The sequence below is a fragment of the Sceloporus occidentalis genome, unplaced genomic scaffold (assembly GCF_023333645.1).
Source record: "Sceloporus occidentalis isolate IW3139 unplaced genomic scaffold, rSceOcc1.0.p SCAF_210, whole genome shotgun sequence".
NCBI classification, from domain to species: Eukaryota; Metazoa; Chordata; class Lepidosauria; order Squamata; family Phrynosomatidae; genus Sceloporus; species Sceloporus occidentalis.
The window spans coordinates 1,048,412-1,076,012 of NW_028317190.1; the positions used below are offsets into that span (position 1 = coordinate 1,048,412).

Here is a 27,601-nt window from a genome sequence, read left to right on the forward strand (position 1 = left end):
TTCTGTGTGTCATGGGAAAAAGCGAGGGGCAGACAGATGTATATGGTTTGAGTAGAAGGTACCAATGTTGAATATTCAACAATGAATCTGGAATAAGAGTTAAAACCTAGTTACATCCCCCCTACTATTCAAATATTAACAAAATAACATGGTACATGGTAATATAAATAATCAAAATACATTTTTAAATGTCAATAATATTTGTATTTTAAAATAAGTTTATTAGAAATGTTTTGACAAATTAGATCATAGCAATATTTATGCAAAAAACGATCTCCATACAATTGGTGCAGGAGCTTTGGAGTTCCATATATAGTACTCGGAGGAAATGAGTTCCCGAGCTGCAAAACAATGATAAAAAGAGTTAACCTTCTTACTGGGAAGTAACTACACAGACCAAGAAGATATATTGAGGACCGGGGGTACATGTTTAATAATTGTAAAATATTAGAAGGTGCTTATGAAAAAGGTAAATATATTGTATGTGAAACTCGGTAATATTTAAAACATATTGTTTATATTAAGATTGAGAACCTAGGTATGATTATAATTTTAATATTCATTTCGATAAAAGAAAAATGTTTTAAAAGGAAATAACATGTACTAAATATGTTAAACAGACCATTCATAATCAGATATAATTATGTGTCACTGACCAAATACATTTAGTGTATAAATAATTAGTACTTTTCATGAAATTTTAAAAACTGTATAATTTTAGAGCTTGTTTCAAAATTATGTTTCTTTAATCATTTGCTTAATTTACCTCCTGAAACCTTCTGTAGCTTTCTTTTGATTCTGTTCCCTATATAACAGCTACAATAATTTTAAAAGAAAAGGTTGTAAAGCTCACATGTAAGGATTTTTGGCTTTGTGGACGAGAAAACTTGGATGGAATGCTGGTCTGCGTAACATCCAGTGAGCGTGTAGTCTAAGATTCTAAAAGAAAGCTGAAGACACAGTAAATCGGCAAAGGCATTTATTTACACACTATTTTGGGTACAGCTGCCAGCAATATTGGAGCCACCAATGAGTATTTCAGAGTCAGAGCTAAATGTAGCACACAGAACCCTGCCTATATACTGACATATATTACAAAGACTATGTTTAAATAAATAAACAGTTGCTGTCTAATCATAGAAACTAACCGGTGTAGATGCACAGACCATGCCTTCCAGCATAGAAGTAGTTAAACTAGAACCTGAAAAATGCACAACACACTAATCACCAAGATACAGAGCATGTGTGTTTGATTTTTAGAAAGGTAATTTTTATTTTTTAAAGGTTGGTGTATTGATGACCAAACCATATAGGAAAATGAAAATATTGCATGACTTACTTTAACATAGGCTGTATTTCCAACACATATGGGGTCTACAGGGTCATCGGAGTGCTCTTCAGAACTGAAAGTCACTGTTCCAGAAAGAGAGATTTCTAACGATTTGGGAAACTTCTGACCTAGGGGAAAAAAGGTATAATGAAAATCTTCATGATATGTACATTTAAACCACTAAACGGTGATTGAGCTTACCTATTACCCATACCAAACGACTCTTCTCTCTTGATAATTCTAGCTGGCCATAGCTAACCTTGTATTCAAAATGCTTTATGTGACCCCTACAAATAAAGAAAGATAGCAGAATAATATTTTTATTATTCACCTTAATGTCCTCAAATACAAGACAAATAAATCTTACTTGTTGAAAAATGGTATATGAGCTTCACAGTGATCAAACACGTTCTTCACACTTTCATGAAGTTTTAATTTAACGGATATCTGTATTTGGCAACCGTCTTCAATCAGCTGGTAAAACCCCAAAATAGGGGGGACCGGTACCTGAAATGCAATTTTCATACAGTTTTACTAGAATGCAAACCAGATAAGTAATGAAAGTCATGCTTACTTTTAGTAACAACACTTTATCAGAAATAAAGGATAAGACATGGTAAAAAAAAAAAAGGTAAACATATTGAAATTCTTATTTTTCTAAAATTGAATAGCGAACCATTTACCTCTGATGTGTAATAACACAAATGGAATGACTCTAGGGGAGGAACAAGTGGAAACTTGTAGGGTCCATTGAATGCCGAATCATCAGCTATTGCAACACTGCTCGAGATCAACATGGAAGAATCGACGGAAGTCACACAGGGATGGACCAGGATATCCTGAAGTGGTGAGCCGTTGGCAGGAAGACTCAAGCCGACTATTACATTTGGAGTGATTGCTTCTAAATTGCACTTCGGGAGGGGAAAAAATGATGGCGTTAATTAGATCTGTTTAAATGCCCAAAATAAGGCTTTCAATCCACATGTCCACTTACTCAGCAAAAGCTTCAAATGACCCCCAGTGAGATTTGTGCATTAAATCAATCAAATGTACTTTTTGCATAATAAAAATAATAATAATAATAATTTACATAGGTCCGTACATGCTAAATGGTGCTTGAGCCACTTTAGGTTGACTGCAATCAAAGAGTTATTATTTTAGGTAGTGCTGAATAAGTCGGGCCCTGGGAGCTAATGTTGGTTGCACGATGATAAACAAAAGAGAAACCTGCAGGAGAAGAAGTGAAATGATTCTGTCTCTCACCATGTTACTGACCACCACCTGCATAAACATCTGCCTGCCCTTCACAGGTCTCAAATTGTCCTGCCCACCACCCCTGTTTATGAATACAGTTAATACATTTCGACTATGAGCAAACTGTGTAAAAATGTCACAGTTACAGCAAATGCTTCCTGGCAAAAACACAAACAGCACTCAGAAACTTGCGGAAAATTACTTTGTTTCTTCTAGTTTCACATCTGCCGTTATGTTGCAAAACCCTAGCATGACCTTTTCAGGAAAATACATTTCTTTACGGTAAACTTGCTTTTGTGAGCGGTAACTTCATGAACCCTTATATCAGTCCATAAAGTAGTACACAGCATCTAAATATTTTAAAAACTTGCTTGGTAGTTTTTATTTTTAAAAGAAATATGTAGCAATCTTTCTCAAATTATTATTCTTGTGTCACCTATGGCCGAGGTTCTGCATCTGTTATAAAACAAGGTGGAAAGGTTTATAAATTAGTAACAACTCAAGTACGTACAGGTGACTTTTACCGGCTGTGATCAGACATTTACGGGGACTGAAATTGTGGGTATATCTAGTATATGAATCTGATTCCATGTTTGTCCATTGAAAGGCATTAACCCCTTAACATTCCCAATGGCAAGGCAATATGTCACTTAGGACGCGCCTGAACGTCATGCCTTCTTCTACTCTCTTTATCCCATGACAGTTTGGACTTTCGCGTCGGTAGAGGGCAGCATTGCTGGCTCCGCCAACCGACTGTGTGCGTAACAGCGCTCAGCGCAAGCACCGGTACACTGTTATAATAGGAATGTGCGATCACACGATCAGACATTCCCTTCCAGCAGGTGTCAATACGGACACCCCGTGAAAGGTAATTGGAGGGGACGAGAGACCCAGCAGGTTCTGTCTAGACCCTGCTTGGATCTCCAATTGCTCCCCTGCCAGCTATGGAGCTGTGCTTGCTGATCAAAGTGGGATCAGTGCGGGTGGGTGGGGATCAGTGCGGGTGGGTGGGGGTCAGAGGGAAGCAAGTAAGAAACTATTTTTCTCCCAACAAATGGAAAAAGTAAAAAAGTACTTTGTTAATATAAATAAAAACATACAATACAAGGAACTCGGCAATGTTAGTGTGACATCACTCGCATCCTTCAAACAGTGCAAAAAAACTAAACATATATTTTTTAAGTGACCTGTCTTCTTTTTAGGGCTGAAACAACGAATCGATAAAATCGATAATAATCGATAACGGAAATCGTTGTCGACGATTTCCGTTATCGATTAATCGAGTGATCGATTCGTTGTTGGAGCACTCGGCTCCTTTTACTTACCTCCGCGAGCGTTCCCCGCTTCCGCTGCACTCTCCGCCTTCTTTTAGTTGCGTGTGGCTCCGTTCGCACAGAGCGGTTCGCTCTGTGCGAGTGGCTCCGTTCGCACAGAGCAGTTCGCTCTGTGCGAGTGGCTCCGTTTGCACAGAGCGGTTCGCTCTGTGCGAGTGGCTCCGTTCGCACAGAGCGGTTCGCTCTGTGCGAGTGGCTCCATTCGCACAGAGCGATTCACGGGGGTGGGGGTGGGGTTTCAGGGGATGCAGGGCAGAGTGGGGGTGGGGGGGCAGGCCAGGGTAGGAGACTGAGTGCAGGGCAGAGTGGGGGTGGGGATGCAGGGCAGGGTGTGAGTGTGGGGGCAGGGCAGGAGACTGGGTGCAGGGCAGAGTTGGAGACTGGGTGCAGGGCAGAGTGGGTGCAGGGTGTGAGTGTGGGTGCAGGGCAGAGTGGGTGCAGGGTGTGAGTGTGGGTGCAGGGCAGAGTGGGTGCAGGGTGTGAGTGTGGGGGCAGGGCAGAATGTGGGGGCAGGGCTGGGTGCAGGGCAGAGTTGGAGACTGGGTGCAGGGGCACAGTGCAAAGTGCTGGGTGCAAAGTGCCAGGGCTGGGTGCAAAGTGCCAGGGTGCAAAGTTCTGGGTGCAAAGTGCCAGGGCTGGGGCAAAGTGCTGGGTGCAAAGTGCCGGGTGCTGGGTGCAAAGTGCCAGGGCTGGGTGCAAAGTGCCAGGGCTGGGTGCAAAGTGCCAGGGTGCAAAGTGCCAGGGTGCAAAGTGCCAGTGCTGGGTGCAAAGTGCCGGGTGCAAAGTGCTGGGTGCAAAGTGCCAGGGCTGGGTGCAAAGTGCCAGGGGTGGGTGCAAAGTGCTGGGTGCAAAGTGCTGGGTGCAAAGTGCCAGGGGTGGGGCAAAGTGCTGGGTGCAAAGTGCCAAGGCTGGGTGCAAAGTGCTGGGTGCAAAGTGCTGGGTGCAAAGTGCCGGGTGCAAAGTGCTGGGTGCAAAGTGCCAGGGCTGGGGCAAAGTTTCTTGAACAGTAATAGTCCACCTCTTTTCAGAATGTTTGGGGTTATTTTGTTTCATAAATATTGTGTTTGGGTTTTTGTACTTTGAACATATTGTTTTTTTATTACATCATAACAAAATAAGAATGTTAATGTAAATTTTAAGTTGTTTTTTAACATCCAGTTCATTAAATTTTAAATAAACAAAAAATTTGCATATTGTTTTTTTTTATCCGATTAATCGATTAATCGAAAAAATAATCGGCCAACTAATCGATTATTAAAATAATCGTTAGTTGCAGCCCTACTTCTTTTTGCCCTAGCATTACAAGTAAAAAAAAATATATAACCCCCCACTTCACTTCTCCCAAAACAGTAGTATTAAAATTGCACACTATAGGGCAATATATGGATTTGTCTCCCTAGACAAAAAGCGTATGTGAGGTATTACTGTAATCAGGGGACGCAGAAGCGCCTATTGTATAGAAGAAATCCTAAGCAAAAATAATTGTGAAAATGTCTAATTTGTGTGGGTACGTGAGTACACCAGACAAGGAAGAGAGGAATCAACACATGGTAAAAATGGCAAAAAGCTCCAATCAATAAGGTATCAAAGCCTCTGGTCCTGAAGAGGTTAAAAAATATAACAACTCCATGATACTGACAAACTATGGGAGACTTTACCAGTGACAGAAACAAGAATCCTGTACAGGAGGCAAGCTTTCTCAACGGACCCACTAGACTGTAAGCTTGGGAGTAGGGTCCTCTTTACCTGACCCTTTGATAAGACGAGCGGCATAAAGTGTTGCCGTTTATATATTTATATCTGTTCCTGTCAATATGAGTATATCATCAAATTCAAATTGAGCACAATAGTAACCAAATTGAATATAATAAATGTATCCAACTGGATATGTTAGATTATATGTAAAACAGGTCAGCATTGAATGGCTTACGGTATGGAAAGGAGTTTACTCCATAACATGATCCTGAAATAGATTCTGTTGTGGTTATCACTTCCCGATTTCATTTAAATTTCTAATAGATCATTAGACATGGTGCGCACATCAAGAGGAAGCGATAGCCGCTTATGTGTTTCTTATGTTTAGGAATAAAAGCGTTATCCATGAATGCATAAAACAACATTCACAGCACGAGTGAAGCAAAGACACTTAGCTCCTAACAAAGAACTTCAAACACATCTACGTAAAAAGCAGTATGATGGCAGTATATGCAACCAGAAAAGGTTATTTTCATCACCCATTTAAACACAATCAAATGAGTTAATAAAACATGCAAAAATGATCTATCATTCATTGTGTTTGTGCAGTTGTGTGTATAAATTATAACGCACAGTAAGTACCGTATTTGCTCGATTATAAGACGACCCTGATTATAAGACGACCCCCCAAAATCTGAATATTAATTAATGAAAAAAAGAAAAAGCCTGAATATAAGACGACCCGATAGGAAAAAAGTTTTACCAGTAAATGTTAATTCATGTAAACTATGTGAACAATTGTTTGTTAATAAAATCTATGATTGAGAAAAATATGTTGTTTTTGTTTTTATTTCCTTTTTTTCAACCTGCCCCCCCAGTTATGCACATCTGCCCCCAGGCTTGCCACTCTGCCCCAGAAATGCCTTATACCCTCTAAATGCCACTGTGCCCCATGATACGCCTTTTAACTCTATATGCCACTGTGCCCCATGATATGCCTTTTGACCCCCCTATGTGCCACTCTGCCTCCAGAATTGCCTTATACCCCTATATGCCACTCTGGCATTTAGGGGGTTAAAAGGCATATTATGGGGCAGAGTGGCATATAGGGAGGTATAAGGCATTTCAGGAGGCAGAGTGGCGCATAGAGGGTTAAAAGGCATATCTGGAGGCAGAGTGGCATTAAGGGGGTTAAAAGGCATTTCACAGAGCACTCTGCCTCCAGAAATGCCTTATGCCCCCCATTTAACACTCCCTCTCCCTCCTCCAAACTTACCGGTGCTTCTGAGTCCCCGGGGCTTAGTCCGTGCAGCGTGTAGAGCTCTACGCGCTGCCCGGACTAAGTACCGGGGACTCAGAAGCACTAGTAAGTTGGGGGGGGATAACACAGGAGGATCCAGGTCCCCTGCATCTGATTCCCCGGTGCTTAGTCCGGGCAGCGTGTAGAGCTCTATGCGAATCACGTAGAGCTCTAGACGCTGCCCGGACTAAGCACCGGGGACTCAGAAGCACCGCTACGTTGGGGGGGGGCATAACGAAGGAGGAAAATCCAGGTCCCCTGCATCGCTGCGGGGGATCTGGATCTTAGTCTCATAGTCAGACCTATTTGAGGTCTGATTATAAGACGACCCCGATTATAAGACGAGGGGTATTTTTCAGAGCATTTGCTCTGGAAAAAACCTTGTCTTATAATCGGGCAAATACAGTATTAGGAAACAGTAAGAGAGGCCGTGTGTGTTGTTTCAGTGCCAGAACTGCCTTGTTGGGTTCGACCGAATAACCCTGAAGTCATAACCGGGTCTACCCTACAAAGCGCAGGAGTTTACAACGCAAGAGATAAAAAGTAAACCTGAGGAAAAGTGGATTAAAATATTAATAGGGGAGCAGGGATAGAAGAAAATGATTAGATAATAACAGAAGGCAAGGAAATTGATTAGGGGCAGGAGAAAAAAAAGAAAGGGTTACGTGAAGAACATAAAGAGCTCTCGCTAATTTCATTTAACAATTTCACATGAACTAACCAAATGACTTTTATTAATCGTGATAAGCAAATATATAATATATTTCTATTTTAAATAATGTATATATAGTGTTTTATAAAGACAAACGCTCTTTTAATGATCAGACAACATCAAGTGCAGATGTCAGTGGAAAGGTTGATGTGGCTTTTTTCTTCCCCTTACACTTTCCTCATATATGCAACCGAAAATTGTGTTTCACAATCTTGGTTTTATTTTTGCAGGTCCTTGCAAATAATTCTAGTATATTACAGAATAGACAGTCCATGACCTATACGGCAGCATGCTATTAACGAACGTACCAGAAGTATTAATACTCACCTTGCAGGTCACAGTTCCGCACACCTGCCACATGTCACTATCATCCCCCTTGTCATACAGCGTAGACTTTACTTTCTCTGTGATATGCACTTCAATTTGAGGTTTACCCTTCTGTCGGCTGGTTCTCCAAGCTGGGGATTTATGAGTCTGATTCGCTGATAAACCACCGATGGCTTCTTGTAAAGCAATCAAGTTTGCATCAATTGGTGATCCCAATGGACAAGCCTGCGTTATTAAAGCATGGAGCTGGGTCAACTTCGCCGAAACATCTGCTTCGGTATTCTGCCCAAAATGAATAAATAACATGATCCCAGAAAGAAGAGAAAAAGCTTCCGATATGCTGTTTATGCTCATTAAAGGTGGCGGGGGTTCCAGGGTCTGCTCCACCAAAGGTAAACAAGCGTATATAAAGTCAGCATTTTGAATAGCGAGCACAGGCCAAAGTTTACCTTCTGAAACAGACACGGTGTGCACATTTGTTTTGCTGATTCTGGAGCAACTGTCTCTATACTCAACAAAGTTTCTACTTTCATCGTTCAGCCCCAGTTCAAGAAGCAATGATTTGAGGAGGTGATCGTCCTCAGGGATGCCCACGTAGCCTGCTTTATTAAAAGCCTTTGCTCTTTTCTCCACCGTCGGATAGCGTCTGTAAAAATCAAAATTAGAATGCATGGCCTGCAATCATTCTAGTACAATCTCTGCGCATTATTCAAACCCAAACGGGTATATTCACCAAAACGGTCTGATATCACTGCACTTTATGGAAAGCCAACCCCACAAGAAGAGCTGAGCAGGGTCTGTATAATGCATAGTTCAATCAGTTGGATGCCTTTTATGGACTCTTTCTATACATTATACACTCTTTTTGTGGGAGACAAGGTTAGACTCATTTGAACTGAGACCGCAACCTGCCACATTGGCGAATGAACACTAGAATGACGAGAAACTATTAACTGATATCATTATTCTGAAGAGCTGAAGATGCATAGCATATGTTTTATAACTAAGCGAGATACAGAGCGGATTTACCTTGAGAACTTCACCGCGCCGTGCTGTCCCTGCTTGTGACCGAAGATCCATAGCGCTCGGACCGGCATTTTTTAACAGCGGTAGCGCGTTTCAACATGAAAGACCCCTAGGAAAACAACAGTAATTGCCGATAACTGCAGCGTATTTATTACACCCAATACAGTGCAAAAACTGACACTTGGCGGCCTGTTTACTAGCAATAAATAACCTGCATATTCATCTCACAGCCTTATTTTTCATCTGTAGAAATTTGACTGAAGAACCATTGAGCCCCGTTAAGTCTTTTCTCTTATGATCATAATAGCCTTACGCCTATCCCATACAGGTTTACATTCCCTTTCTGTATTAACTTCTAGCACATCTGCTGAAAGTATGTTCCACTTATCCACTACTCTCTCAGTGAAGTTAAATTCCCCTAAGAAATACATAAAAATGGGATTTCATGCTGTAAAATGCACTGAAGCGATTATCTGACTCAACAGACACACTGGTAGCTGTATATATGTGGCATGGTAAGTCTATATTTGTTCAGAAGAAAGGACACCTGTGTAGTTAGACGGGTGACTAGGGGGACAGTATTTATTGGGACTTTATATGACTTTCCTGTCACGCTATTTATTTAATTGAAATATTAAAAAAAACATTTATTTACAGGATTCACATTTTCTGCCGGCGGCTGAGACTCTACATTACGGCACACGGACAATAGCATAATAACACCTATTATCGGGCTTATTGTATTCCTCTCTTCCCGACAGCACTGCGGGCCCGCTTGTTATTACCTTTCCCGGCCCCTGTCGAGAAGAGCAGCAGTAGCTTTCTCTCTTTTCTTCCGGTGCGACCTCTCTGCAGGAAGGTCAGAGGTCACCAGCTGTATGCGCACTGTTTCCTCTGCCTATCACTGCGCAGCTTCACTTCCGGTACTGTTCACGGTGACAATGGCGGCGCTCTGATTCTGGACTGTCAGCTCTGCAGCTACATGGCCTCCGTCCTCGGTTTGAGAGGTAGCCGGTGCAGTGCGGGTTGACGTGCCTGGATATCACCGATTCACGACCGTTCCTCTGTCCATTTCTCGGTGCCGCCCACCCGACAGAATGGCTGCTACGGCGGAACTTTTCGAGGTGGGTCCCACATCCTACTACCCTAAACAAGGCCTGTGACAACTAAGTCCGCACACACTGGGCCTTGTCACGAGATTATTTTAACGTGAAACGTGGTAAACTTCCTTGCACTAATAGGAGGCCTCTTCTTCCACCATTATTTACAGGCAGGCCTGCGTAGCACAGCTCTCAGCCCCCCCCCCCCCCATATAATATACACATCTGGTACTCCTACTCAACTGCAACTTCTATTGTCCTTGGCCAGGTAATGAGATGGGGAAGGAGCGAGGGGTTGCTTCAGTTGCCTTGAGTGCTAGTAAAAGCTATGGCCCCCAGTGCTGACTGCATTGCATCTTTAGAGTAACGATTCGAAGCAGGGCTGCACATCCTGTATCCTCCTGCGTCGCAGTATTTACTAAACTTACAGCTGAAAATATCTACTTGAGATCACTTGCACAATTTTCCAATGTATTTATTTATTTTCCGCTTGGAGGTACTGAACCTGCGCATGTTGTAACAGAGCTGTCATTCTGTATGTTCCTGTACGCGTTGCAGCTGAATTCCTTTGAATAAATATAGCTCAAAGTGACAAATGTGCAGCTGTCCGTTTCCATGGTGATTACTCAGCGTACTGTACTTTGAGCCAGATTTGTTCTGAGTAAATATAGCCTGTTGGGAATAAGAAATGCTTAAAAGTGTGTTTTCTAAGAAAATGATGGGACTGGAAGTTAACCCACGTAATGCCTGACTCTAGTAACGTCCTACAGAATAATATTGGCTATATCAGTCTGCAGTCAAAGCATCTGAGATAAGGCATACTCACAGAAATGGGACACATTTTGAATTATGCTTTTGGGAAAATAATGGATTTTTTTGTCCATCAAGTATTAAAAATAATTAGGAAAGACAGCGTATAATCAAGTAAAATTAACCTTGTATTTATTTAATAAGTGTCAGTTTAAGGCAACAATAACATAATAAAAATTAAAGTTTGCCGTTATCATAAATGCTCTTATTATCAGATGCTTTACAGTTTGCTGTATAACAAAAGGGGTGATGTAGGGCTGGCAGTTACAGTAAAAGTGTATGCCTGGCAAACCGCTTCAGAACCCCCAAACAGAGCCTAATCTAGGTACAGGACCTTAGGTCATCTCTATATTTAATATATTTATATTTAAACTGGACTTTCACTATAGTGTGGCATGTAATATCTAGAAACATGAGCTATAATCCAATTACTATTGGTTTGGAAGGATTCAGTTCATTATTGCAGTATTGAGAATCTGATCTTGCACCTTGAGATTGGAACAAAGAGGTAGAAGAAAAATAAATCCTATTTTGGGGCAGCAAACCAAGACTTCAATTTTAGAATACATTTTTGCTTCTAGATTGCAACGCACATTAGATTTGGTAGTTTGCATTGTAATGTCATCATTTAATTGCTTTTGTTCTTCCCCAAGGAAACCCTACTGGCTTCCCTCCGAGAATAGGCTTGATGGTCCATTATACTTTACTAATATTTGGAATATTCTGCCAGAATTCATAGTCACAACGTTGATTTCTAGTATGTAAACACAAGTGCTAACATCAACAACCTTTTACGCACGCGGTGTTCAGAATCTTCTTTCATGTTGTTTGTTTGTTTTTTTTAACCTTTATTTCGTGTTCAGATAATAAGCTCTTTGTATTCACAGGAGCCGTTTGTTGCCGATGAATATATTGAGCGGCTGGCTTGGAGAACGCCAGGCGGTGGATCCAGAGGAGGGGCGGAATCGTTTGATCCAAAAAGGTAAGTACTAACTTATGTTTTAGAAATTGAGAGAAACCCAAAGCCATAACAATTATTCAAAGTAAATTGAATAATTGGTTTATTCATAACATAATTATAAACACGCTGATTTTAAATAATTTGTTTTTTTAAATCAGTGTGTTTTATAATTATGTTGGTTGTACTGAATAATCAAAACAATTACGCTTATAATATTTCACTACTGAATTATTCGGAATATGCTTTCTATGGACAATTTTGTTTTTATATTATGGGTAATAATAATAAAAAAATTAAATAAATAATATTACAAAGTGTTGGTTACTTTTTTCATTTTTGTTACATAGACATGTATTTTATCCTGAAGTCAGTAGAACCAGCATTATGCATCGTACATCAATATAAGCTTATAGCAAATCAAAATCACTTAGTGCAGAATGAACTCCTTAATAGTGTATTGTAAAACAAATAACATATAAAAAAAATTATAAATCCTCCCATGTGTTGCAGCCGCGTCCTCACAAATCCTCCAAAACTGCCAAAAACTCCAAATCCAGCGTGCGCAATAATAAAAGGAAAAATAAAATATAATACAACATTGCTTTAAATGAAAGGAATACCATCTGTCTATAGATGGCGCTTATATAAATATTCATATTATTATTTATTGTCTTATATAGCGCCATCAAATTCAATAGCGCTGTACAATGGGTAGATGGGACATAACTAGTAGTATATAGCATAATAATTTGGCCTACAGAAACAGTTCAGGAGGACAGTGCATAAAACAAGCTTTTCATATCACAGAAAAACGCCACAATAGTGAAGTAGAATCTGAAATGGTTTATCTATATTATTAGGTTGTTGGAAGAGTTTGTAAATCACATTGAAGAGCTGAAGTTGATGGATGAACGAATTCAGAGAAAAGTAGAAAAATTAGAGCATCAGTGCCAGAAAGAAGCAAAGGAGTTTGCCAAAAAAGTGCAGGAACTACAGAAGAGCAACCAGGTAAGAAAAAAATGTCATGACGCAATAGACTTGTCTGTTAATTCATAGCTCAAAGAAGAGCTTTAGTTCTTGGGTTATGAGTGATGGATGAGTAAAGGGATTTTCTGAATACTTATGCTCTAGATACACCATTTCTACTAATATTCAACGCCCGACCCTCCCCAGCAATAATTCTTCAATCATGTAAAGTTGTCTCGTTCATATATTTTGCCCAGAATGCCATTTTTGTTATATTGCCAAAAAGCAGTCATCGATAGGCTGTTTCTATTAAAAAAATATGTTTCCTACATGTTACTTTGTTGTTTATTTACTTAAAGTGGAACTCTCACCATTCTTATTAGCCGTTTCTATGAGTTCTAGCTTTGTTATGGTAGCCCCATTTACCAGACAAAAACCTGACAACTTATGCTTGTGGTAAACAATGGAATTGCTCGGCCTGACACCCGACTAATGCAAGACTATGGAGGAATGGACATCGCTAGCATTGCCATAAAGATCACCAAAATATTACAAATGGCAATAATAGCAGCCTCCAGATCTGCAGATAAAGGAGAGAAAACCATGATTTTGTCAATGCTAAAATATATTACTATATACAGCATAGGACTGGGGTGTCCAAGTTTTTTCTGCAGTGGGCCACTTCATCAGAATTGTATACGTGCAAGGGCCGCACTCATTTTTCACTGGGAGAAAATATGGCCTTTAATAAAATATGCAGATTAAAATAAAGTAAATGACACAAAACCTTTACTTTTCCTCTCACTGATTTTTGGGCCTAGAAAGGTTTGTGACTACAAATTCAGGATAATTAAAAATGAAATACTTCTATTTATTCTAGGGATGCACCAAAATGAAAATTCTGGACCAAAACATTCACAGTTCACTTAGCCAAAACCCAAAATGACCCCCCACCTCTATAAATAATAATAAAAACTCACATTTTTAATAAAAGTAGGTAACACACCACAATTGGACAAAAAAAATTAGCAATATGACTTGGCATGATAGGAGTGTGATTGCTAACAGCAATGATGGGACTGTGATTGCTGTTAGCAATCACACTCCTATCATGCCAAGTCAGCCAGTACATACTGGTACAGGGTGGCTGTAAGTGATGTGCAGACCCCATACTGCTGGCAGCATCAATACACAAGGGGGCAGCTAGCTAGGTTTCAGCATGTACTGGCTGACTTGGCATGATAGGAGTGTGATTGCTAACAGCAATCACAGTCCCATCATGCCTAGGTTCCAGCACTTACACATCCATGCTATCACACACACACACTCATTAATTCACATACTCATTCATTCACAGATTCATTCCCTCAATCATGCATACTCATTCAAACACCCTCCCCACCCCCTTACCTGCACTGCAGCTCCTCGATGCCGCTCACAGACTTCAGCAGAGGGCACGGCCTCCCTCTGCGTTCTCTGGTACTGCACAGAGGAAGCAGGACTGGAGCAGAGTCATGTGAACTCTGCTAGGTTCTGCTTCCTTTATGCAGTACAGAAGACCCTCCCACAGGTAAGTTAGCAGGGCTCGAGGTGCAGCCCGCGTAAGATCGGTTGCCCTGGCCGCATGTTGGACGCCCCTGGCATAGGATTTAATGTTCAAAGGGGATTTTTTTTTTTTAATGGAACTACCATTTTACAACCCTAGCAATTAATATTTGTAGTGAAACGCACCTTTAAACTCTTTTCTTGTGTTGTTTAGTAAATACATATTTCATACTATAGTGCTCTGTACTGAAACCTTTTTTCTTTACATATCACCCTTGTAAAAGAGAAGTGCTTTTTTCATAACCTTTAATTTTGCAAATCCCTGCTATTTACATTACTTATATTTCTGTGCAATAGTTTTTTGTACGTGTCCAAAATTTAAAGATTTTTAGTTACAAATGTTTTTCTTTCCCTATAAATCTATATTTAAATTTAAATATCCTGACAGCAAATGAATGATGTTGCTAATTACGTTTCATTGAAGGCTAGAACTTCAAAGGGATAAACCTCCTTTTGTATAAGAACTTTTTATTGCAGCTGCTCCTTTCTAGCCTCTTAAATAGGCGTAAATAAGGCTTTTGTCAACTTTCATAGACGAACACAGCAAACACAAAACAAATCATGGTTTATTTTTGTCCTTTCTGCCAAGCAACAGTTTTTGTTAATGAGAAGGAAGATACAAATAATGTATTTAATCTCGACCACTAACATCTATAAGCCTGTGTATAATCATATATGTATCTAAAAACTATATTTTCAATTTTGACTAAATAAACATTAAATAACACACCAAAAGGCTTTTCCTATGAGGTCTTTGTACCGGCCTGGTAAAGGATTTCTGTCCCTGCCATCACAAATATTTATAGTATTTTGTACAATATTTGGCTAATTAATTGTTGTGAATTAAAAGAATATACAGAGTTGTCTTAGGAAAGAAGACTCGGAAAGTTAATTGCCCCCTTTGATTCCTAGGCAGCCCTCCACAGCGTGTACTTAATTATATTATTTTAATGTTATTGTTATAATATCGATTCTCCAGGTTGCTTTCCAGCATTTCCAAGAGCTGGATGAACACATCAGCTATGTAGCCACTAAGGTGTGCCATCTTGGTGACCAGCTGGAGGGAGTAAACACACCGCGCCAACGTGCCGTGGAAGCTCAGAAGCTGATGACCTATTTTAATGAATTTCTAGACGGGAATTTACAATCTGATGTTTTTATCAATCCTGAAAAGGTAAGAGCTGCTGGCAAGGCATTAAGTGGCTCTAGATGACAAACCGCATTGCCCTGATTGCAATGAGTTACTGCATTCAAAAGTTAGATCTGTCGAGAGATGACCTTGTTAAACTTCAATTGTTTGCATGTGTGGATTAACAATATTACCATGTTGAACACATTCATTTCTTAAAGCAACATTATTTCTTTTGTTAAACCTGGCATTTTGTCATGGTTTCATCTAACCTTTATATAGGCATGTTCCATGGTGAAAATTTCAGCTGTGCAACAATACTAAATGGTTCTTGCATGGCATGACCACTGCTAAGATATTCTGTGTGAGAAAAGGCTTTCCATCTGGTATGGTCCAGAATGATTGTTTGATCCAGATACTTTTTATTTTTCTCGTAGATAAAAGAAGCAGCTGATATAATTCAGAAATTGCATCTCATTGCACAGGAGCTGCCATTTGACCGGTAAGTCCCCCCCCCCCTCGTTCTAATAAAATGTAACTGAAATTAGGAATTACGGTGTATTTGTTAATTTGTATTTGCATGTTAAAGCCGAGTCTATTATCCCCTTTTATTGTCTAGTATTAGAAGTCACTGGTGCTGCTGGTGTATTCTGAGAAAGTTAACATACATTAAGGGGACGGTCTAATGTATCATATAGCCCCATACAAAGAATGCATGTATTTAAGGGACACTCCAGCCATCATAGGCACTTTAGTGTGTATGATAGCTAAATGATTCCTTGCAAATGCATGAGGGAATTCTGCCCATTCCCCACCCTGAGCTATTTTCCATGCAGGAGATGTGTTCAGCACATCTAACAAGACCTCTGTGTGAATGCATATTAAGCGCTTCCATTGATTGCAATGGGAGCTCTATCCTGCCATTCATTGGCTGCTTTAAGCAGCCAATCAGCAACACCAAACCTTGGACCACAAAGGTGGGAAGCTGCATCCAGTGTTCACTCCAAAGAGAGCTCTTCTATTAAAATCAATGGGAGAACATTAACCTCCTGTCTCTGTAAAGTATCGTTAGACTAGACTCACACAAGCGAGTGCAGGAGGTGGCTGGTGTTGAGAATGCATGCACTGGAAACGTGTTCAGACAAATGCGCCTCCTGCAATGGAAATAGCTGGGGGGGTAGTACAGAGAGAAAACACAGAGAGAGGATTGTCACGAATCTCTATATGCACTTACATGCAAAAAAAAAAAAGTAAATTTAAAGACGACTCTCTGTTACCATGTGCATTAAAAGTGGCTGGATTACCCACTTAACACAAGTATTTTAAAATGGCATCTCTTTTGTTGATTTTTATTTGTGATCCAAATTTTTCTTTCAGGTTTGCAGAAGTGAAATCAAAAATTGCAAGTAAATATCACGATTTGGAGCATCAGTTAATACAGGAGTTCACAGGTGCGCAGAGGAGAGGAGAAATCTCTCGTATGAGAGAAGTGGCAGCTGTTTTACTTCACTTTAAGGTACAAACTTTTAACAGAGATATCCCGAGGTAGTAAATGCGTGTAAAAACCACAATATAGTGGCTATAATCGAAGAAATTATGTTACTGAGTGCTATAACAGTCACAGTTCTATGGAATAGTAACCTATTTAACACGGGAAAAAATGTTAAATTAGATTATTTGGTATAATATTTCAATCATAACAGACATGTAAGTCTTGCATGGAAAACACTGTTTTCTATTTTTTACTTTACATCCCCACAAAAAATATTAAACTGCATTTGCTTTTCTGTTTTCTCAACAGGGCTATTCCCATTGTGTGGATGTGTACATTAATCAGTGTCGGGAGGTAATTTATACTATTTAACGCAACAGAAAATGCTTTTTTTGTTCTGGGGTTGTTCATTAAAACAAAAGAATATGAATGATGCCTTTTTTATAGGGTGCATACTTAAAGGGGGATATCTTTGAAAATGCTGCTTTGTTATGCCAACGCGTGAATAAAGAAGTCGGTGATGTTTTTAGCAACCCAGAAATCGTCCTCGCCAAACTTATTCAAAACATTTTTGAAGCAGAGATTCAGGTATGCTACATTTTAATATATTTCATTGACTTTTTAGTGAATATGAATGCCCATGCTCAGAGGCTCCTAGTAACCCTTTTCAAACCTAAGTGAATTTATATTTTTGAGATATTTTTACAGATCAACTGTTCCTGTATTCCTTATAACACCCATAACCTAGCTTCATCCCTGCAGTTTGTATGGAAAAAGCTATATGGGAAGCTTAAGGCCCTCCTCGTAGCCTGCTTGGCAGACTAGCGTACCATCAGTAGCCATAGGTTCATGTGGTGCAGTGGGGGTTTCAAGGCATAGGGGTCCCCCCAATGTATTTTTTGGTGTCATCTGATGCTAATGTCTTTATTACTTGTTACTGCATGTGTACAACATGTTTGTTATCATGCCACTGGCATATTTTTGTGCAAGAGTGGCATCTTGCGTTTATTTGTTGATGATAAAAGTGCTGATTTCCCGTGTTCAAGGAAATATTCCTAAAGGGAATCATTTAAAATCAAAACAAGACGCATACATGAGTAGTGAGCCACCAGCACTGCTTGCCGTGAAGAGGACACAGTACTCTGTGTTACACCTCTACTCAAATAATATGCTTTCTTAAAGGCAGCTATGATTATGTTCTTCCTTTTCAGAGCTTTGTCAAAGACCAATTGGAAGAATGTAGAAAATCAGATGCAGAACAATATCTAAAGAATCTTTATGATCTGTACACAAGGTATGAGCGGTTGTGCTTTCTTTTTTTTCTATTTTATTATTTTTCTACATTTTGTTTCATTTGGGAACACAGATTACTTTGATCCTTTTATGTTTTATACTGATTTGTGGCTTCTTTATCTATAAACAGGCTATCACAATCAGCTGTCAGCTCTGCTGCCTATAAGTTAATGGAGACTGTACACGTGCAGAGATAAAGGGATGTTATATTTTGCTGTCTTAAGGGCAAAGAGAGGTCACCCGTCTTGGACTGGTTTAGGTTACGTCCACTTTGGCAATTTAGGTCCCCACCTTCATTTATTCAATCAAAGTTTGCCTCTTTGTTCTTCTTACCGTGAATTATGGGGCAGAGTTTCATTTCTGGCATGCCACGCTGCCATGCCTGCTGCAAAAATGCTCATCACACATTCAGGACAAACACTTACACTGCGTTCTACCTTGGCAATAAGGTACAATTTTGGATTCTGTTGGCAGTCCACAAACTTTAAAGGGACAGAACCAAGCTGCTTTGAGTTGTTTTCATTCAAATTTTCTCTTAATTGTCTGGGCTCTGCTTTGTTCTGTTATGCTGCAAAGGTGCCTCTAGAGTGCTAAAGATTGTTTACAACCTCACATATCCTTGAGGGTAGAGAAGATATTTAGAACATGCGATACGGAAGCAGGAGCACCACCGTGTAATAGGAGGTCATTTTTGAAATGTAATTGAAAGTGGGCTAACATAATATGTTTAAGGATTAGAATTAGGGATAAATTAAAATACTATAATGAGGAATTGTTACATTTTCCTTCTTCTTCATATTCCATCTTAGAGAAATTAATGGTCAAGGTACAACAACGATTTCTATATCATCTAGTTGATCTCAAATACTACTTTATAGTCATAATTAACAAATGTATGTTGTTCCAGAACGACCAGTCTGTCTAGTAAACTGATGGAGTTCAATCTGGGAACCGATAAGCAGACATTCTTATCGAAGTTGATAAAGTCCATATTTATCAGTTACTTGGAGAACTATATCGACGTAGAGACTGCTTACTTAAGAAGTAGGAGTTCAGCGATATTACAGCGGTATTACGATTCTAAGAACCACCAGAAGAGGTCGATCGGAACCGGAGGGTAAGAATTAGATTATTATTATACTTTATTTATAAAGCGCTGACAGATTCCATAGCGCTGTACAAGATGAAAATGTTACAGATAACGACAAGTACAATCCAGCAACTGACATACAGATACAAGAGGAATGAAGGGCTCTTTTCCGGCAGGAACTTACAATCTAGGTCATCGTTTTGATTCTTTAGTGCACGCTGTTTAGTGCATTTAAATGCCATTATCTATTGTTATTATGAGTTTGAACTTACACCATGAATTTGATTTTATGGAAGGATGGGTTTATACGTGAAAATATTCTCCATCAACTCAATGCATATTTTACTGTTCTTTTAACTGATGCACTCTATCCAGCACCAGGCAAAACAGAAATAATGTAGATTGTTCCCTCCCCCCCAAAAAAAATTCTGTAGAATTCAAGACCTTAAGGAGAGGATAAGGCAGCGTACAAACCTGCCTTTAGGACCTAGTATTGAAACACACGGAGAGACGTTTTTGTCGCAAGACGTCGTGGTGAACTTACTGCAAGAAACCAAGCATGCCTTTGAAAGATGTCATAAAGTGAGTATTTCAGGGCAAAAAGCGCCTTTATAGTCACTTCAGTGTGTTAATATATCTTCCTTTGGAGTAACATGATTTTCTTGCCATTTTCTCTACAAAATTAGCATGAACTTGATGGACATTTTTCATCCTCACAAAGTAACTTTGAGTTGAATTTTCATTATACTTGTTTTTTCGTTCTCCGCCCTTTTCTCTATTTCTGGTCCTTTATTATAATACAATATTCAATTAAGTTGATACATGACATAATATTTTTAGCTTTCAGATCCTTCTGATCTCCCGAAGAATGCATTTCGAATATTTTCCATTCTAGTGGATTATTTATGCATTGAACATATTGATTATGCCTTGGAAATAGGACTAGTAGGTAAGAATTCTCAACTTTTTGTAACTTTATTTTAAAAGAAAGGAATGTAAATTGTCAATCTTCTTAATATGTAAAAGTTTTAGATTTGACACTTTGGGGCGGTGTAAGTGTCTTCTTTTAAATGTTTTGTGTGTTCCAGCAATTCCTTCTCCAGATTCAAGGAATGCCAGCTTATATTTCTTTGATGTTGTACATCAGGCCAACACCATTTTCCATTTATTTGATAAACAATTCAATGATCATCTCATGCCTTTAATTAGGTAAGTGTATAGAGTTGGCAGATATTCTTATAACATAACTCATGACTTTTGTAACTGTGATCATTGCATCCTTCCTATCATATATTCTTATTTCATGCAGCTCATCTCCAAAGCTTACAGAGTGTCTTCAAAAGAAAAAAGATATAATAGAGCAAATGGAGGTGAAACTAGATAATGGTATAGACCGGTAAGAACATGCAAATCTAATGAAGCATCAGTTCTGTATTAGTATTTCTGTATTAGTATTAAGCAAAACTCTAACATTTCCAAAATCTTTCATTTTAAAACAATATTTTCTATGTTGATCCAAGAAATACTTTCAAATGAGGGGAAATGTTAGAAAAGAAAAGGTCATAATGTAAAACTAAAGGGTCAGGCTAAGATGTAATGTAAGGATGTATTATTTTTCTGTAAGGGTGGTAGACAAATGGAACAACCTACCAGAAACATGCCAAGGATATGCCTAACATTATACTGAAAATATAGGCAGTCTAGATAGGCATAATTGTTTTTAATCTGCCCTCAAATTCTGTTTCTATTAGGGCAAATATAGCAGTTTTGCTTCAAAGGGTAGAAAAATTATTTATGGCTCGGATATACTTTATATCCGATGTATATTATTGATAGTTTGATCACTTACACTTGGCATTGTCTTTTTATTGTACAGTATATACCTACATTATTTTGTGCGCATTACATTTTGTCGTAGAAGGAGAAATTATGTTTAATGTGTAATTTTTCTGGCTTTTTCAAGGACTCTAAATTGTATGATTGGGCAGATGAAACAAATTTTAGCTGCAGAACAAAAAAAGACAGATTTCAAACCAGAAGATGAAAATAATGTATTAATTCAGTATACTACTGTAAGTATTTTATTCCTTTTGCCTGTAGTGAAGTTCTAGCTATTCAATGAATTTATCTTTATAACCATAAGATTTCAATGTCAAATCTTAGGCTTGTGCAAAAGTTTGCATTTACGTCCGGAAGCAAGTGGAAAAAATTAGAAATTCCATGGATGGGAAGAATGTTGATGCCGTGCTTATGGAACTGGGAGTGCGATTCCACCGTCTCATATATGAGCATCTCCAGCAATTTTCCTACAGCTCGATGGGGGGGATGCTGGCAATCTGTGATGTTGCAGAATACAGGAAATGTGCCAAGGACTTCAAGGTGGGCAAATAATAAAGGCTACCAAGAAACATTTTCCATCCATCTGCTGAGCTCTCCACAGCAAAAAAAACACAGTATCTGCCAAACCCAATCCTCAGACATCAATATCATGAACCACTTATGATCCTATAAGTGTAGGTTTCCCCTTCTTAAGCTAGTTTAAAAAGTGCCATTTTAAAGAGGGCACATAAAGCAGGTTTCAGAATTATAGGGCCACGCTAGCCTGTGGCATGGTTTACATCCAGGTAACAAGGGGTGAGACTTAGGATGCAGTTACATTTTAAAAAGTTTCAGGTTAAATAAGGTTGCAATTGCTGAGTATGAAATGTAGGTGTTGGAGAATTTGCACATTTTTACATAACCAATAGGTGAATTTTATATTTAAAAGTTCTATTTTAAAAGAAAAATCCTTGTGTTCTAATTCTGGTGTTTTATTTTTTTCTCCTCTTGCAGATTGCACTTGTGCTGCAGCTTTTTGATGCTCTGCACTCCCTTTGCAACCTATTGGTTGTTGCTCCAGACAATTTAAAGCAGGTTTGCTCAGGTGAACAACTTGCTAACCTAGACAAGAACATCCTGCATTCCTTTGTACAACTGCGAGCTGACTACAGATCTTCACGCCTTGCCCGGCACTTTAGCTAAGATCTCGACTTTGAGAGGAGCTATGTTACCCCAAAGCCAAGTCTTGGCTGGGAGAAAGAAAGCACAGAATGTCACTCCTTAGTACGTAGAGGTGGATTTCTTTTTGTAGAGGACCGTGAAAAATGTGGCAGGCCATATTTAACCAACTACAATTCCTGCTTCTCTGTCCACGAAAGAGCTTAAGCTAGTTCGATCCCCTCAATCGCCCGTTATACGGAAGCTAAGAAGGTTCTTCCTTTTACTCCTCATTTATTCCTGGTAGACGTGATCAGCACGGGGACATACTTATTTGCTGCTTTGTTAACCTCTAAAGTAACATTACTGCTTTTATAAACACTATCAAAAAACTGATTGTTTTTATTGTAAGAAAATGGTGTGTGGTACAGATCTGTAGTAAGGGACATAAGCTTATTTTCATGGCCATATGCCCTCCCCCCCACCAAAGGGAAATTGTACGTAGGAAAGTTAACACAGTTAGGCAGCACTTTTTCATTTCTTTAACAGTCCCTTGTTCTTGTTTAACTAGCTTTTTGGCTGATGGGTTATATTTAAAGCATCACCCCAGTGTTTAGTACAATGTCCGAACATCTCAAACACAAAAGTGAATCCTGCTCAGATCTGGCAAGCTCATTAACCTCTCCATAAAAATTATATTTTTTTTCTTGGTTATTTAACCTAAACTAGTGAAACTGTTAGTTGCTGATGAGCTAGAGTTATTTTTCTACAGGTACCCTGTGGCACAGATTTCACTCCCCACCACCACCATCATCGTCTGTGAGGGTTGGCCAAAAATGTGGCATGCTACAAATCTAGTATGATGGCCAACTTTGAATGTATTGGTGTTTAGGAAAACATTATGTTAAGCACAACAGGGCAACGTATTTTAATAGTTTATATTCTTTCTGCACCCTGACACAGAAACCAAATCCCCATTTATGCCAGAGCTGGTTGTTTTATATTAGTTGCATAGCAGGCTGCTTTAACGAGGTGTTTTAGGTTATATATTTCATAAACCAGTGCTTCAAAATACTTTCAGAAATGCCTTAATGCCAGGCGTAAGTTGCCAAAAAAATAGGACATTTCCCAACAAAATAAAGTTTATAGTTAGCTACATTCATCAATGTAGTATAACAATTGGCTATAGGTTGTTTTAATGTTTTGTTACATATACAGAAATGCTAGATTTTAAGTTACTTGTAATAAAAAAAAAAATCTGTTGTGAAGCATTGAGCTCAGTGGGAACTATTATTTACCGATTTCTCTTCCGGATGTAAACTGCAAGACAATTGAAGATGTGTTACGAAGACATCTATTTATGAAGAAGGAGGCGATGGACCATCTTTTAGCAAAATGACAAGGAACGTGTCTGCAAAACTCTTAAAGTCTTCAGTGAGGTGTTAACTTTTATGCAAACAGGGTGTAAATAGACTAAAAAGTAAAGTAAAAGTTTAGTTCTTTTACAAGATGGTCACGCTAATTCTTTGTCAAATACAGGCGGTATCTTTAAGTGTTTACCTATTCTGCCTGGTTCAGCTAATTTTTCATAAAGAATATAAAGTCTGCACTGGTCAGCCCTCTCACCCTCTCTTCTCCCTGTAGTATAGAAGTATAACGAGCAGTCAGGTGCCGCTGATTACGGATTCCCCGTCGCCCGAAAATGAGATGAAGATAATATATTGTGAAACCTGTAGTTCATATCCTAAACGAGTACTTTAATTTACTTCTTAAAAGGTTAAAAAATATACATCTTAACATCTGTCAATTGTTTACTGGTAATGTTAAAGATTATTTACCAGCAGACCTCACCAATTTTCCTGCCACATTTACAGTATAATATGGCAAGACCCCAAAAGAACATAGGCTTTGGAGAACACACAAACATGTAATTATTCACTTTTGGGAAAACATGACTTAAATTAACAGTATTTGGAAAATGATGTCCAACATCCAATTTACAAACTGATTAGGGTATGTAAATATATATATATATATATATATATCATACAATATCCAATTAACAGAAATGGAACTCACAAAAGTGCTTGATTATATATAATCTATGTTTACTATATTTTTTTTTTCCAAAGTTGTATAAATTGTACTATTCATTGTATATTTCGCCATTATTTTGTTTCTATTTGTTTTAGTGCATGTAGTATGTGCAATATTCTCATTTGTGAACTAAATAGATCACAGTACTAATAAACAAATTCCCTTAAAGTTCTTTTAAGATTATTATGGCTACGCTGAAATAAGTCATTGTTTTGTGTTTTTTTCTTTTTCTCATATCGTTAATAAAGCATTTTAGTAAAGTGTCAACAAACAATATATTTTAAAAACATAGTCTTCTTCAGACTTACTGTTCTGAAGAGCGAGCTAGGAGCCAGAAATGCTATTTAACCATATTCACTTTTCCTGTAATAACAAGGGAGGAACCATGGTGGTATTTGGCCACTGAAATTAATGCAGATTTCTATAAATTCATATATATTTATATATCATATAAATTACATATGGGTTTATGGACAATTCTAGAAATTCACAAATTAACATGTATGCCCATCCTTCTGAAAACTCAATTTTCCTTGGTTCTAGGCCTCTGCAAAACGGGAAAATGTATTTTTTTTCTTACCATAATCTTCTTTTCCATCCTACAGTAGCAGAGGTAGACTGCTTCCCTGCTCAGAGTAGAGTATGCACCACCAAGAACAAGAAACCCTTGGTGAATAACATGTTCCTTTCAGCCTCCAAGCCATCAGAGAGATTCTAGAGCCTGATAAAGCATTGAGCAGAAGGCCGCTGGGAGGGAGTTTCCTCGCTAACCCCACCAGGAGGCTATTCAGAAGTAGAAACCAGGGATGTCTGGGCAACAACAGAAGTATCCCAATAACCTGCTTTTGCTTCTTGCAAATCTTCCTGATAGTAACAGGTATCAACGGGATCAGAGGGAAAACGTAGCTCAGATTGAAGTTCCAAGGATAAGACAGAGCATCTATTCCTAGAGCCACTGAAATTAATTGAGGAAAACCAGAGGAGTTGAGGCTTGATGTTTGAGGAAAGTTGCACCTGTTTACCTGTTGTCAATTTGAACTCAAACCTAGCAATTCTTTAGAAGAGGGCCAAGTCTGAAGAGAGCCATGTGGATAGCACATGGTAGACATCCTTGGACAGCTCTGTGGTCTTGGCCATGGTGGAGAGTTTGGAATCTGATTGATTGCTCCTGTGGACAGGTGTCTTTTATACAGGTAACAAGCAGAGATTAAGAGCACTCTTAAAGGGAGTGCTCTTAATTTCAGCTCGTTACCTGCATAAAAGACACCTGTGAGCTAGACATCTTGCTGATTGATAGGGGATCAAATACTGATTTCACTGAGTAAAATGCAAATCAATTTATAACTTATTTGAAATGCGTTATTATGGATGTTTTTGTTGTTATTCTGTCTCTCACTGTTCAAATAAATCTACCATTAAAATTATAGACTGGTCATGTCTTTGTCAGTGGGCAAACATACAAAATCAGCAGGGGATCAAAAATGTTTTTCCATCACTGTACATCCAGTCTTTCTTTTCTTTTCCCAGCAGCAGGGAAATCTCCCTGAAAACAGCCTAGTTTCTGCCATGTCAGCAGGAGCCAGCATCACTGGCTCTGTGTTGGCCTGGTAAAATGGCGCTTGTAGTACACCTTTCACTGTTTGACTGGCCGTGTGATCAAGCATCCCCTTCTAGTAGGTGTCACGACTGATTATATTGATAAATTTTTTAAAAAATATAAAAAGCATAGAAAAGCTAATGTGGACCATAGGCATACTGTTAGACATCAGCCTGATATTGCGCCGCCGGTGCCTAATGAAGGTAAAGGGGCCGGTGCACACACACCACGCCGCCCAATGGCAGTGCCTCAGCACTTCATCCCACGTCTTAAAAGGGGCATATAGGGGTATAAGGCATTTCTGGAGGCAGAGTGGCATGTAGGGGGTTAAAAGGCATATCATGGGGCAGCGTGGCATATAGGGGATTAAATGGCATATCATGGGGCAGAGTGGCATATAGGGGGTATAAGGCATTTCTGGGGGCAGATGTGCATAACTGGGGGGGAGGTTGGCAAATAAAAGGAAATAAAAACTTTTTTAATTAAATATGAAAAAATAGTTTACATGAATTAATAAAGAAATAAACGGTTTCTTACAAGAATATTGTGAAGAATAATGTGATCGCTGTTTTGTTCCACTGAATAAAATTGAACTTTTTTTTTTGCTTTCTGGCATTTTAATTCAAATAATGTGATAAAATAATGTTTTATAGTTATTTGTATGGCAAATAGTGTGACTCGGGTATGTATAAGGGGTGCGTGTGGGTACAAGAGCTCGACCGCGAGATAAACTGTATGGGGCTGGTCTCCAAATGTTTCCAGGGCTGCTTTTCATTCCCAGTCCGGCCCTGGATGTAATGGTTTATGATTACAACAAATAATATTAGTAATAAATACCTGTTATCTGCTGTTTTTATTATGTAGCATCTTGGGGTTTTTTTTCAAATATATCCAGTTACTGTAGGGTCTAAGAACTCAAGTATGTGTCCTTGAACATTTTAAAGTGTAGAGAGTGTTAATTAATATTCATTTCTCATTGGAAAACATATTCTTTGTTTTTGTAGTGCTTTATTGATGACTGCACAAAATTAATTAAAATAAATTGCTAAGACTTAGTCAAGTGAAGTTTTGGATTCCACTTTCTGATCCTTCAAGTCAATCTGTGCATGAATACATAATATTCCCGCCTAACCGCAAACAAACCCAGAGAAAAGACATTCAAGTGAAAGGATTTCCATTTTAAGTTAGACGTCAACGATGCATTACAAATATTATATAATTATTTGCACTAATATTTGAGCAGGTGGAATGGATTAGTTCACAGTCAACATTAAGATGCTGATAACATGCATTTTTCCAGAATTAATATGTACTATTCAACATGTATAAATATTGTCAATAATTTATTTTTTTCCCAAAGATAGCAATGTTTATATTTCTCTGCTTTGCACAAAGCATATAGAACAAAATTATGCACAATGCCACAAAATGCATTTGTTATAATTATATAGTTTCAATTTGCATCTAAAGGAAGTAAACAAGCTCATATTGTGATACTTCATATCAA

At 38.7% G+C, this 27,601-nt stretch overlaps 2 protein-coding genes across 2 annotated transcripts; one reads left to right on the forward strand and one right to left on the reverse strand.

Annotated features, from left to right (window-relative positions):
* Positions 1-258: 258 nt before the first annotated feature.
* On the reverse strand, positions 259-9,049 carry LOC149277557 (AP-5 complex subunit mu-1-like). Its single transcript, XM_089502764.1, has 8 exons — positions 8,982-9,049; positions 7,953-8,598; positions 2,014-2,241; positions 1,698-1,837; positions 1,532-1,617; positions 1,340-1,458; positions 854-950; positions 259-341 (listed from the first exon to the last, which is right to left on the reverse strand). Exons 1-8 carry the CDS (start codon positions 9,047-9,049, stop codon positions 259-261), a joined length of 1,467 nt encoding a protein of 488 aa, XP_089358890.1.
* A 1,026-nt stretch (positions 9,050-10,075) lies between these two features.
* On the forward strand, positions 10,076-22,445 carry LOC149277558 (exocyst complex component 5-like). Its single transcript, XM_089502756.1, has 17 exons — positions 10,076-10,102; positions 11,776-11,870; positions 12,710-12,857; positions 15,400-15,594; positions 15,987-16,051; positions 16,927-17,065; positions 17,351-17,395; positions 17,489-17,629; positions 18,253-18,335; positions 19,242-19,451; positions 19,859-20,006; positions 20,265-20,373; positions 20,513-20,633; positions 20,734-20,820; positions 21,388-21,496; positions 21,588-21,803; positions 22,257-22,445. Exons 1-17 carry the CDS (start codon positions 10,076-10,078, stop codon positions 22,443-22,445), a joined length of 2,127 nt encoding a protein of 708 aa, XP_089358882.1.
* Positions 22,446-27,601: the final 5,156 nt, after the last annotated feature.

Bases quoted from the DNA above. Each gene is read 5' to 3' on its own strand.
- LOC149277557 (XM_089502764.1), bottom strand. From the start codon at position 9,049: ATGCCGGTCCGAGCGCTATGGATCTTCGGTCACAAGCAGGGACAGCAC. The intron at 2,242-7,952 runs GTGAGTATTAAT...CCCCTCCCGAAG, and splicing joins GCGGAACTGTGACCTGCAAG to TGCAATTTAGAAGCAATCAC. The intron at 1,618-1,697 runs GTAAGATTTATT...CTTTATTTGTAG, and splicing joins CATATACCATTTTTCAACAA to GGGTCACATAAAGCATTTTG.
- LOC149277558 (XM_089502756.1), top strand. From the start codon at position 10,076: ATGGCTGCTACGGCGGAACTTTTCGAG. The intron at 20,007-20,264 runs GTGAGTATTTCA...TAATATTTTTAG, and splicing joins CCTTTGAAAGATGTCATAAA to CTTTCAGATCCTTCTGATCT. The intron at 20,374-20,512 runs GTAAGAATTCTC...TGTGTGTTCCAG, and splicing joins CTTGGAAATAGGACTAGTAG to CAATTCCTTCTCCAGATTCA.